This window comes from Sprattus sprattus (genome assembly GCF_963457725.1).
Source record: "Sprattus sprattus genome assembly, chromosome: 14".
Classification (NCBI taxonomy): Eukaryota; Metazoa; Chordata; class Actinopteri; order Clupeiformes; family Clupeidae; genus Sprattus; species Sprattus sprattus.
Genome location: NC_137912.1, coordinates 26,044,852 through 26,057,475, shown reverse-complemented (window position 1 = coordinate 26,057,475; position 12,624 = coordinate 26,044,852). Strand labels below are relative to the sequence as shown.

The following is a 12,624-nucleotide window of genomic DNA, read 5'->3' as shown; positions in this document are numbered from 1 at the left end:
GCAATTTACATAGTGAGATATAACTGTCAAGGTGAAAAGATGTGGAGTAAAAATGTAGTACAGAAGATGGGGGAAAAAAACCTCATGATCTTTAAATAATATTACATAAAGATGACTAACCTAACCCACCTGAACTTGGGTCGCAGGGATCAATGTCTTCATCATCACTTGGGCATTCCGCAGATGCCACCAGAAGGTCATCCTGTATCAGACAGATAGATGGGAAGGCAGACAGACAGGAAGATATAGTGTAAAGAGAGAGAGACAGGGAGAGAGAGAGAGAGACAGAGAGAGAGAGAGAGAGAGAGACAGAGAGAGAGAGAGAGAGAGAGAGAAAGAAAGAGTGTCTCAATTAGACATCTTTCCAATCATATTACGTCATGAAGTAGCCCTGGGCTGTCCTACATAAGAGCTGAAAAGCTGCCCCCTCTTGACAGATTGGCCAATGGCCAGACGACAGCTGGCCGCCTCTTTGACCTCTGACCTGGCCATTGACTGGCCCACCGAAGTCCTCAGGCCTTCTGTGCAGCCTGTGCCTGCATCAAAGGGAATAAGTAAAACGCCAATCGAGAAAAGATGAAAAAGATGGCAAAAAGAAAGAGGGAGAGATAAAAAGCTCTAAAGGCCACAGAAGGAAGGCAGAGAGGGGAAATACACTTTGACAGACAGGCAGACGGGAAGAAAGGGACTGTGGCAGTCAGAGCAAACTTTAAAGCCAGAGCGCGCCCATTCAGTGTCCTTGTGCTCTTTGTGATGTTAAGGTTATCTCCTCACTGACAAGAGCTCAAAGGTCTCAACGCTTTGGGTCTCAACACAGAGGCTTGTAAGCATCACCACGTCAGCTGATCACATCCAACGGTTCTAAATGTCCACATACATTTGGTCAAAAACCCTGTGGGAGCAAATTTCTTTTAATTGTGCAGTTTTTAAAACCATGTAAGCCCATTCCATTCTGATTCATTACAATAACCACATTGTTGTGTAGAAGAAGGCTCTGCACACAGCAGCCATCAGAAGTCTATGCGTGTGTTACAAACAGCCAGCCCAGATGGCCAAAGACTACATCTGACATTTCCCCAAACACTCTACAAACAAATGCAATCCATCAGCAAAACCTGGCACTGAAACAGCATACTTACACACACACACACACTCACACACACACATACACACACACAGCAGACAGGACAAAAGGATGGCATCCTTGCCCTCAGCATACTGACACACACACACACACACACACACACACACACACACACACACACACACACACACACACACACACACACAGACACACACACACACAGCAAACAGGACAAAAGGGTGGTATCCTTGCCTCTGTTCCTGCCAGCGGTCTGAATGGGAGGAATGCCATGGTCCTGGTCGCATGGGAGGTAAAATTCAGACTGATGCTCCCCAAACCTCACTCCAGCTGAGGTATTCCTTTAGCGAGATGGCCCCCCTAGCGCACGTCGCGCCTGGAACACACTGCTGCTCTCGTCTGTAGGCTCCGCGCACACGCAGTGTGCTAACCCTCTAGAGTGTCTAGTCGCTGCCACCGAAGACGCTTCCCTATAGACGACGTCCCTATTTCACGCCTCGCTCTTTTTGCCTGGGCGGCATTTGCCAGCTGGCCTGCACACGCCTGCCCTGCCTGTCAGTGATGAAGCACTGGGTGACAACTGTATGTGTCAGACAGAGAGAAGGAGAGAGAGAGAGCTGGTAGAGATAGAGAGATAGAGTGGGAGAAAGAGTGCGAGAGAGAGAGAGAGATCGATTTCAGATGCACTGCCCACAGGACCTGGAGCAGTTCCAATCAAGATCTCTGAACATCAGAGGCACAACGTGCAGAGAATAAACTCCAAGGAGACACAGAGGAAACAGGAAGAGAAAAACTACCAATGAGGAAGAGAGTCCAGAGGAGTGAGAATTAGGATAAGAAGCATGAAGGGAGGTTGCTGTAAGCAAGACGTCTGAGAAGCCACAGAGCGCTAAGCGGAAAGACAAGAGAGAACGGCAGAGAGTGTGAAAGAGAGAAAGAGAGCAGACGAGGAAGATGGAGAGACCGTAGTGAGAGTGGGCTGGCTTCGAGCAGCCACAGTCCCGTTGCCATAACCACACACTTGTCTCCTGGGCGCTCCCACCCTCCCATCCCTCCCTGCTATGTGAGCAGCTCTAGCTCCAGCTCCAGCACTAGCGCTAGCGCTCAGCATGTAGGTCAGTCTGGGTAAATTATTCAGCTCCCTGGGACTGGTGGGTGGGGCGGCGCTGGTTAGGGAGGTGGGTGTGGGGTGGAGAGGCAGTTGGACACCTCCTGGCCCACCAGACCCTGAGGGGAGGGATATTCTGGGCGCCCAGGACTTTAATCGCTACCGGGAAAAATATATCTGGTTTCGTCTGGGTTTTACAGAAAATTGGAACATAACCTTTAACACTGAGTGAATCCATTTCTGATGTCATTCAGTTGTGAGATGTCTGGACCTTGCCATGCCATGGCCTTATGTGGAGAAGTGTGGAGCTGGACACGGTCAGTTGTGGGATCATGGCGGCACATAGCCGTGATTGCGAGGGATGTTTCTCACGCCAGCGCATCAAAGCTGGCGAACGCTCCATGACTAAGAGCACGAAGCTCCATCCCAGCGACCGCCGACGCCAGCAGCACTCCCCACGTCCCACTCACCAGCTGCGGCCCTTGCATGGCGACGGAGACTATTATGGGATGGTGTGGATTGGTCAATTCCTCTCTCTTGTGAGTGGGAACGCAAGAAGGCAACAAGAGAGTCACCTATACAATAATCACATGCTTGTACATGCCCATGCATCCTTTCACACCCACATACACAAACACACACACATACATACACACCCACATACACATACACAGACCCACAAACACACACACGTACATACACACACCCACCCACAAACACAAACACACACACATACACAGGCTCCCTCTTTCTCGTTGTCTCTGAATTACTGGAACGCCATCTTATATGAGAAGAGATAGATAGACCGAGGAGATAAACATACAAACCAGAAAAATGGACAGAGAGAGAGAGAGATTAGCCAACGACAGAGCTACACAGAGAGAGAGAACTTCCCCTGGGAAATGTGAATGCTGCGCTCTGCAAAAACCTGTTTTTCTCTTTTTCCATCTTCCTGTAATTACCCCACAGCAGCCTGCCTATTCTACGAGAGCTGGTGCCTGTGTGTGTGTTTGTGTTTGTGTGTGTGTGTGTGTGTGTGTGTGTGTGTGTCTGGTGTGTGTGGGTGTGTGTGTGTGTGTCTGGTGTGTGTGTGTGTGTGTGTGTGTGTGTGTGTGTGTGTGTGTGTGTCTGGTGTGTGTGGGTGTGTGTGTGTGTGTGTGTGGTCTCTTACACCTGTTCCATGCACCTGCCAGAAGAGGAGAGAAGAGGCCCCTGCTGCTCAGGCTTCTCCCCACAGAGAGCCCCTCCGGCCCAATCAACCTATTCATCCCAAATCAACTGCTACATTGTCCATCAAGCTCAGACAAATGGTACTCAAATCTCAAATAGCTCATTTATGTCCATAGAAACACCCATTACAGCCACATTTGCAAAGTTCCCTTGTCAATAGTAAACTAAATGTCAAGCAAGTCTTGAGCAAGTGTAGCCCATCAGCAAGTCAGTTAGTCAGCTATCACAACTTAAGTTATCAGAGTGAGCACAGAGCTGACAGACAGGTAGGGTGGCTGTCCTTTGCCTCATAAAGACCTGATGGAAATTGATATCATAATATCATTACCACTGCATTGCAAACATGTATGCTCTCTTGTGTGTGTGCGTGCCATGTGTATTCACAGTCTGGCCTCACCCTCACACATGGCCTATGCTAAACGGAACCTTTCCAGACATCCCCTCTCTATTCATGGGCTATGTAATACACATCACCTTCTTACCATGATTCCTTTATGTATGCATGTTCCGGAACATTCCGTGGAGGGGTGGTGGTCACCTCACCTCCCCTGCCCTCCCACTCACATGCCCCTTTGCCCACCTTGACCTATCACCCCAAGGTATCCTCCCATGATTGAATAGTATTTAACCTGTAAACACTGTGATGCTCTTTAGTCCATTCCTTGTCTATATTGTGTGGAATTGGCTCCCTGCAGGCGCACATAGAAATAAACCGCAAATAACCCATTTGATTCACCTCGTGGTCCGTTTGTCTAAAAGATTGGCTCAGTTATTGTTACATCAGACCTTATAGACTCTGAACTCTTTCCATTTCAAACGTGTTGGCTAAGAACCCACTCATTATAAGCTGAGTGTTTACATCACATAGTTCACTGTCAACATATTATAACAATATGCCATCCTCAAATAAAATATTCCAACCACCGGGTAATTCAAATGTCTAACTAATTGCAAACACCTAGCCTGACGATGTCATACTCATAATTATAGTCAGAATATGAGTCTGATACTGAACCATTGGGCTGTGAATATGGGGCGTGTTTCAACGAACCAGGAAAGAAAATGCCTCTTCGCTGAATTGGATACCTAGAACCAATCAGAGCAACGTAGTATTACCATCTGATAGATTAAACTTTTACCTGATCCCGTAGGGAGGACGGCAAAAACATCTTTTCAATCGACAAATGCCTTGATCGCGTTTCTCTGTTCCTCTTTCAAAATGAATGCGCTGTCAATATCTGTTGAGATATGCCTGCTCACGTTACTTAATTAGCACTCAAGGCTAGAAGCTACCATTTGTTTCAATGTTTTTTTTTGTCTACACGTTAGCATAACCTATCAATAATGGTCTAGAGTGCTTCAGTTAAGACCTACAATCCTCGGCAACATTCGTGTTGCGTATACACAACTAACCGAGTCAATGTAGACATAAAAAAAGTTGTGTAGATAGCTTAAATCATATAAAATATGTCCCACTAAGCTCCCGAGACGGCGGCATCTTTGTTCGATGTATAGTCTATCTATCTAATCAACTCAAGCGTTGGTTGGATATCTGTCCATCAACGTATAAAGCCCGCCCTCACAATTTGATTGGCTTAGATTGCTTTCTCAACTTTTTCGAAAACTTAAATCTCTCCCAACTAGCTCAAGTCAAGACTGAATCTCCCAGACCAAAAATGTTGTGGGCGGAGTTCAGGCTGGTATCCAGGCTAGCAAACACCATCAACCTCCAACCAAGTGCTGTTACCTCACATCGAATGCTGCGACTCCCTAGTCAGTTTTGTGACCACTCACAGACAAGCCTAACCTTCTGCTCCCACCTTCACTCTACTACCCTCCTGCCCAACACACTGACCTCTATCACAATACTAAAAACACAAACCAAATTCTGCGCTAAGCTCAACTGAATGAGAGGGGAGAAAAATCATCACAATTCTTTTTCTCTCCCACCTTAACACCCAGTAGAATCCGTTTCTGTTGCCATGGCGACGCCAAATTGAGGCGGTATGAAAAATGATGGGAAGCGATAAAAAGAGAGAGAAAGAGAGACGCTGGATCTGAGGCTCAGCTGGGACCAGCAGAGCTTCCTCCCTTCCTCCGTCCTCCTCCTCTCCCTCCTTCCAGCTAAGAGAGAGAGAGATGTAGCATGCGGGAGGAAGAACATCAAAGTCCTCAGGCCTCCACTACACACTAATTACACGTGAATATTCATGGAGGTGTCCCTGCGCTGGAGAGCCTGGGCCTTGCATTGGTGCTGCTGGTGGGCTGTGTAAAACACTGCCAGCCCAGGTTGTGAATTAGACATGGAAGCTTGATGCATTGCAGCATTTTTTTTCTCCATGTTCACATTAAACACCTACAGCCTGCAGGGGGGAAAAAACGTTGAGGCTGTGAGACACGACTGTAATAACAAACACTGAAGTGTGTTTAAAACGCTGCATTCAACAGTCATCTGCCGGTTCCCTTTTGAGGACTCAAGTCTCAAGGAGGGTGATCTGTCCAGTAATTAACCTTCTTCTCCAAAGTGCATTTAACACAGATTAGCATAGATTAGATGGCTCTTCATCCTAACCTCCCAAGTCTTCTTCTCCGGACCTGATCTCTGACTGTGTTCTTTTGTTCGATCTCAGCAGACTTAGGCTAAGGCTGAGTAGACTGCAGAGCGATATGGAGGGGGCGCTGGTTGTCCTGAGGCTTCTCTCACTATTCTAACTACACCTGCTCCCTCTCGCTTCTACTGAGGTTCTCGGGCAATTCCTGAGTTGGTTCCTCCTTAACTTCATCTGACAGTATTTCCTAACTGGTCCCAAAGGACATATATACACTTGCATAAATCAATGCTGCTGAAAAAGGTCATTACACTCGAGTTGCAGCTGATGAGTCAAATTAACCATTAATAAAAATCAACATCAGAATCATGAGCCTGCATTTGTTAGTATTGTCTGCATTCATTTCTGAAGGACATTTTCTGAAGGGTTTTTCTCATTATGTACTGAAATGGAGCAATAAAGACTGATGTGTCAGAGTTCAGAGTCTAAGATGTTTGTTTCCACAAGTGTCCAAAGGAATCCAAACATATTTTGATAAAATGGTGAAAAGCATTTCCGAAGGATGACTTCTGCACACATGTTGCCATAGCTACCACTTGTCTTAAATGAACAATACCATGGTCAAGTAGCAGAACACAACCAGACAAACAAGCCATACTCCTCCACTAATATCCATGTGTGGTGAGGGGGAAGAGGCAGTTAAACACAAGGCGAAGGGCATTTTTTCTGTATTTTCTCTAAGGATGGATTTAAAATATAAAGTGACTTTGGTATAAGATTATAGCATAAGGAATCCATGATCTACAAATTAACAAGCACAGGCACCTTTATACAGTATATCCAGAAGCATAAAAAGGAGGGAACATTTTTCAGGAAAAGTCTGAACGAAACCAAACGAAAAGACATGCTAGGATCTTTTAGATCTCACCAAGATGAAAAGAACGCAAACAAACCAAGCAGCCATTTCCTAGCATGTGTTGAATAAGAGCGCAAGAGAGTTTTCAATTGAGAGGAGGAAGAGGAGGGGAGCCATGCAATGAAGAAATGACAGTGTGCAGCGGACGAGTGCTGAAAGAGAACCATGTTAAATGTGCCGCGGCACTAGCCTCTCTGTCTCCACCTCTCTCTCTCTCTCTCTCTCTCTCTCTCTCTCTCTCTCTCTCTCACTCTCTCTCACTCTCTCTCACTCTCTCTCACTCTCTCTCTCTCTCTCTCTCTCACAGAGCAGGCAGCGGTGATGCTCCTGGCGGAGCGCGTGCATGAATGGACAGTACAGCCCTCTGCATGCAAAGGAGGCTGGTAATTGTGAAGGACTGTTGAAAAGAGGACACTACCTGGGATGAGGAACAATGCCATGTCGCCTCCATGGCCGCCTGGCTACACTGCTACACTGCTCTCTGAAACACTGCGGACGGAACGTCTGTCTCTCTCTCTCTCTTTGTTTGGGGAGAACAGGAGTGAGTTTGTTCCTGGCTGTCTGCCTCGTCCTCCTCTGTCTCTGCTCCTCAAAGCCCAAAACCCTTCAGAAATGTTTAGTCCGTTCTTTTTTATTTCCTTTCTCTCTGAGATCAACAGGGACGAGGGAAAAGCTGCTACTCTGCTGAGAAGATGAGGGAGATAAATTGTCTGTGCATCAGGAGATCCTATCAGTGCCTTGAAAAGGGCGAGGGAGAGAGAGAGAGAGGCAGCGAGGAGGGGGAGAGAAGCGTGGAGAGTAAGAGAGGGAGGGAGGGAGGGAGGGAGGAAAAGCATGAGAAAGAGAGATAGTAAGACTGCAAGCAGTACTGTCTGGATCAGGTGACTAATTCTAGCCAATCATGAGCCTAGCTGAGCACCAAGGTTGCTAAGGGTGTGCTTAGTTAGAGACAGCTCTTTTTTATTAAAGAAGTGGGGGGGGGGGGGAGCACTCGCAGTCTCACACGACAAGACATCTACTCCTAGGCAGCTTGAGCAAATGACATGCGTGGCACATAACGAACCTTCCTCCTCACAGCTTCCCAAAATTCTGTCAGACTCCCACAGGGACAAACAGCTCTGCATCATCATTTCTCATGACTTACATGCTGATATGCTGTTTTGTGTGTAATCACATAATCTCACAAGAAAGAGAGGAGAAAGATCGAGCGAAAGAGGGAGAGAGGGGGGAGAGAGAGAGAGAGGGATGAGTTGCTCACAAATGTGTCTCTTATTCCACACCATGGGGCCTCGTGGGACTCAATTTGTCGGTGGCAGCTGCAGATGCAACGAAGGCCCCCAGTCTGATCCTCTTCATTATTGATGTGACACGCACACATACACGCACAAAGGCACACCCACACACACGCGCACACACACACACACACACACACACACGCACACATACACGCACAAACGCACACCCACACACGCACACACACACACACACACACACTCACACACGCACACACGCACACACGCACACACGCACACACGCACACACACACACACACACACACACACACACACACACACACACACACCATCTCTGTACTCAGCGCACCAGCTCCACTCCACTAATAAGCCAGCGGATGGCACAGGATTCATTTAACAGCCATTAAATATTAAATCACGGCAAAAATAGACACCGGTTTCACCAGATAAAAGCAACCTTTAATGGGGGGGAATTCACAGGGAAGCAGTATTTTGGCATGGGGAGACATAAACAGAGACAGCATAAGGTAGATAGATGAAGGGGGGGGGGGGGGGGGGGGGCAGCTGAGCTTTCATAAACCCACTTAATTAGCCTACTTCCTGCCAATGCAAACATAGGTATTGATTGGTTGCACTGAGCAGATCGGGAAATGGAACCGGACTGGTGGTGTTGCTCTGTGGCGGGCGGGAGCCGTGCCGGTCAGGCCAAACGCCCATCTGTGGAACTGTGACACTGAGAGAGAAGCCAGCCCACTCCTCTACTCCCCCAGTGAACACATTCTCATGATGCAATGGCTAGAAACAACGCTCTCTGTGGGAGATAGCAGCGATACGTGGAGAAAAGATCCGATATCATCAAATGCAGTTTTAGTCGAGAAACAGCAAAGAGGGATGGTCATGTCTGTATTGTCACACAAGTAAGACTCTTGTCAAAAAATGCATTCAGCCTCAACTTGTAAAAAATGAATCAAGCACAAAAAAGTGTGTATGTGCATGTGTATTTGTGTGTTTCTCTCTCTTCCTCCTCCTCTCTCTCTCTATTCCTGTCTCTGTGAGATTCATTTTGTTGAACAAAATGACATCTGAATCTCATTAGGAGCTCCACCTGGTGCTGTCTGCTTTCTAGCTCATATCAAAGCCCCCTACACCAGCAACAGCTGCTGACCGATGGACCAGAAAGGAGTTGGAAATAATTTGGGCTAAACAACAACCAGTCACACTAAAAAGTGTATGATATTAAATAGAATTATGGAAGAATATAAAAGGGGTCAGTCTTTATCAAGTTAACATTCCTATATGACGCCAGCCGTATTGCCTGTCAGTCCACCAGGCATACGGGTGTGTTGATCGGACACGGAACAAGGTTTATGACGTTCCCGTCACGCCCAGAAAACGTGAGCTCAAAATAACCTCCTTCACATGGCCGTGGACTCCACAAACGCATGAATAAATTCATCTCTGCCCACACACACATCACGGTGGAGGATCTGAAACTTCTGCTGATGTTTAATGACACCATCGCCTCACTTGGAGAAGCTCATCTATTATTGAAAGCCAAACACACAATTTAGCAGCTCAGACATAGTAACGATGCTTGCAACATCAAAATGAACTCATTTGTTGTGCCTGATAATTCCTTTTTGAGATTCAAACCTTTGAGCGGGTGAGAAATGTAAATCAAGGGATCAGGGGGGCAGAATGAGACAGAGAAAAGAAAAGCATGAGCACAGGAGAGAAAAGAAGAGGAGAGAGAGAGAAAAAGAGAGGGAGAGAGAGAGATGTAAAAACATCAGGAAAAACAACAAAGATAAGAAAGGATCAAAAGAGAGCATAGGAGAGTGAGAGACAGAGAAAAAGAGAGAGAGAGGAAAAAGAAAGAAACAACTGAGCTGTCACTTACACGTCTGAGTAGTGCTGTGAGCTTCCCACAAAGGAATCCACTTCAGATGGAAATATTAAAGAGATCATGCATCAGTGCGTGGCTGTTTCCATAAACACCACTCCCTCCGAGACACACTCCTGAGTTAAAGCTGCACTCTCTTCCACCAGCTTCTCCTGCTTACTTTCAATCACACACACACTCACACACTCGGCTTGTTTGTCATTGTTAACTGAAAACATGTTTTTTAAAGAGGCAGGGGAAACAGAAAATGTGGGAACAAGAACTTGCAATCCCTTCTTGATAGAAACGCTCTTTAGGGATGCGCCATATGTGCTAACGCTCGATGGCAATGTACAGCGGATTAATCGAACCATTCCACTAGCATTGTTAAGAAAGCACAAAAGGGATCACGTCAAGGCAATGTGCAATATGGTTACAGGTTTCTGCTAATACTCCTCGTGACTTTTCATTATGTGTGTCCCCCAGTGTGCATGCCTACGGTGGCCATGTTTGTTTCACAAGTGCTAGAGAGTATAAATCCCGTTTCTGAGGCGCATCTTTAATACACTATAGTGACTTTGTTTTGAATCGCATAACCTCCTACTGCATCACAGAAGATCTAATGAGTCTGAGTGGGAAGGTGTCAATAATGCATGGTGAAACCTTTTCCCACAGGGGATTATGTCTAGCCGATAATACGATGAATCACTGCATATACAAAGAGAGACTATAATATTGCCTAATGCTCGACAAGGACACTGATGCACCAATATGTAGCATAACGTTTTAACGCCATAATTAAAAGTACAAAATGATAGCGACAGTGACTAAGAACCTGGTAGAAAGTAACAGGTGAATCATGATGTTCTTATCTCAAATCATTAAACATGTCCACAGGTCTACGATGTCGGAGGAATGCCTCGGAGAGAGATAAGCAGAGTGCAAAAGAGAAGTCAAAATGGGGAGCAGTATAGAGAGAGCAGAGACGAGCAGAGACCAGCCGAGCGCATGAGAGAAAACACACTGCGGAGACCCTGCGAAGAAGATTTCCATGGCAACATTTAAGCATACATCATTGGTTCTTGTGGAGGGAGCTCCATTTTGTAAGTGAAGGCTCGTGCTGGGGATCTCAGAGTGAGATTCGATGATGACACGTTTGACAGACAGCCCCCACCGAGCCAGCGCCTTTGGAGAAGAGGTTACACAGAACACTACCCCGGAATTAGTCCCATTAACATTGCATTGTCACAGTGGCTAAATAGCTCCATGCATGATCACACAAGGCCATCAGCCTCTCCTCACATGTCAATCATCCTGCTAAGACTCACACAATGACACCTAATTACAGCCACACTTACAACTCAATGTCAGGGGGAGAGATTGAGTGGAGGGGAGGGGTGGGGAGAGAGAGAAGAGGAGAGGAGAGGAAAGGATGAACGGGATGAGATAGACATAAGGAGACTCCAGAGCACAAGTGCTGCAGTGCTCAGTGAAGACGTCAAAAGCCTTTAAACCAAATCTACCTTTTTCTATGCTGAAAAAATGTGTGGCCATACGATAAGCGTTGTTATTATAAAGATTCATTAAACCCTTGCTTGCCTAGCCTCGGGTGTAAGTCATTATCAACCCCATGTTTATGTCTGAAAACAAACAAAACAGTTGAACGTGTCAAATTAACAGCTATAATTAAGTCTCATTCCACAGCCAGAGCCAAGCAGTGGGTCACTGGAGTATTTCAGTCAGGAAAACTAACTGTCAAATATGTGTGGAGAAATACTGGGGTATATGTAGCTTTAGGTTGGCTACGCCCACTTTCAAAAGAACACCTATGCTATAGCAAACAGACAATATTATACACTATAATAACTGTATTATCATGACACTGCTTTGATTAACTTTGCCCACAGCACGTACATGATATAGGTTTAACTAAGGCATCCAACTGCTCCTTATCAGCAGCTGTTTGAAGAGTAACTCAACAGTGATATATGATATGAAGTTGGGCTGTGCTTCCTGAAGCCTTCTTCACGCCACGCCATTTGTAAGTGATACCTTAAGCAGTAGCTTCATGTTTCAAGGTGTTTTCCCAGAATGTCATTAGCTAAGTGTACCTTCTGTAAGAGATACTTTCATAATCGCTCAACACTTGACACCTTAACACAGTTTTCAGATAACAGAAATGCTTTAGAGTCTAAAAATGTTGTGTTAGTGTACTGACTGCCATGTTAGACATTACAGGTTGTGCTTCAAACATCTGTACAAATGAATTAGCCATTCATTTGTAATCTCTAAAGAATACAAATATTAAAGTAACACCTAGCCCACAGCCATCTTTATTTCAAAACTTTAACAAATGTATAGTATTCTTTGTTTATTTACTTTCTAAAATGATCATTGCGTTCCAATCTGAGTCATGCCCATCATACTCATCTCACACATTTTACCAGCATCTGTACCATGGCCACTGTGTGTTTTAGGTGGACAGGCACCATTAACAGCTGAAAGCTAATAATGAGCACATCCAATAGAACCCACCAGCAGGTGTACAGCACATCTCTGTCAAAAACATGTTCAGGCATAATTA

General features: G+C 45.9%; 1 protein-coding gene across 6 annotated transcripts in view; it reads right to left on the bottom strand.

Moving 5' to 3' along the window:
* The window catches only part of nrxn1a (neurexin 1a), a gene marked incomplete at both ends in the record, with an annotated part of 114,301 nt that overhangs the window by 3,016 nt on the left and 98,661 nt on the right, over positions 1 to 12,624 (bottom strand). For 4 of the 6 annotated variants that reach the window (XM_080851505.1, XM_080851506.1, XM_080851504.1 and 1 more), the window contains one exon: positions 121 to 202. In XM_080851505.1, coding sequence (XP_080707631.1) covers positions 121 to 202 — 82 coding nt within the window. The remainder of the gene's footprint in view (positions 1 to 120; positions 203 to 12,624) is intronic. The other 2 variants (XM_080851508.1, XM_080851509.1) reach the window with 1 other exon arrangement.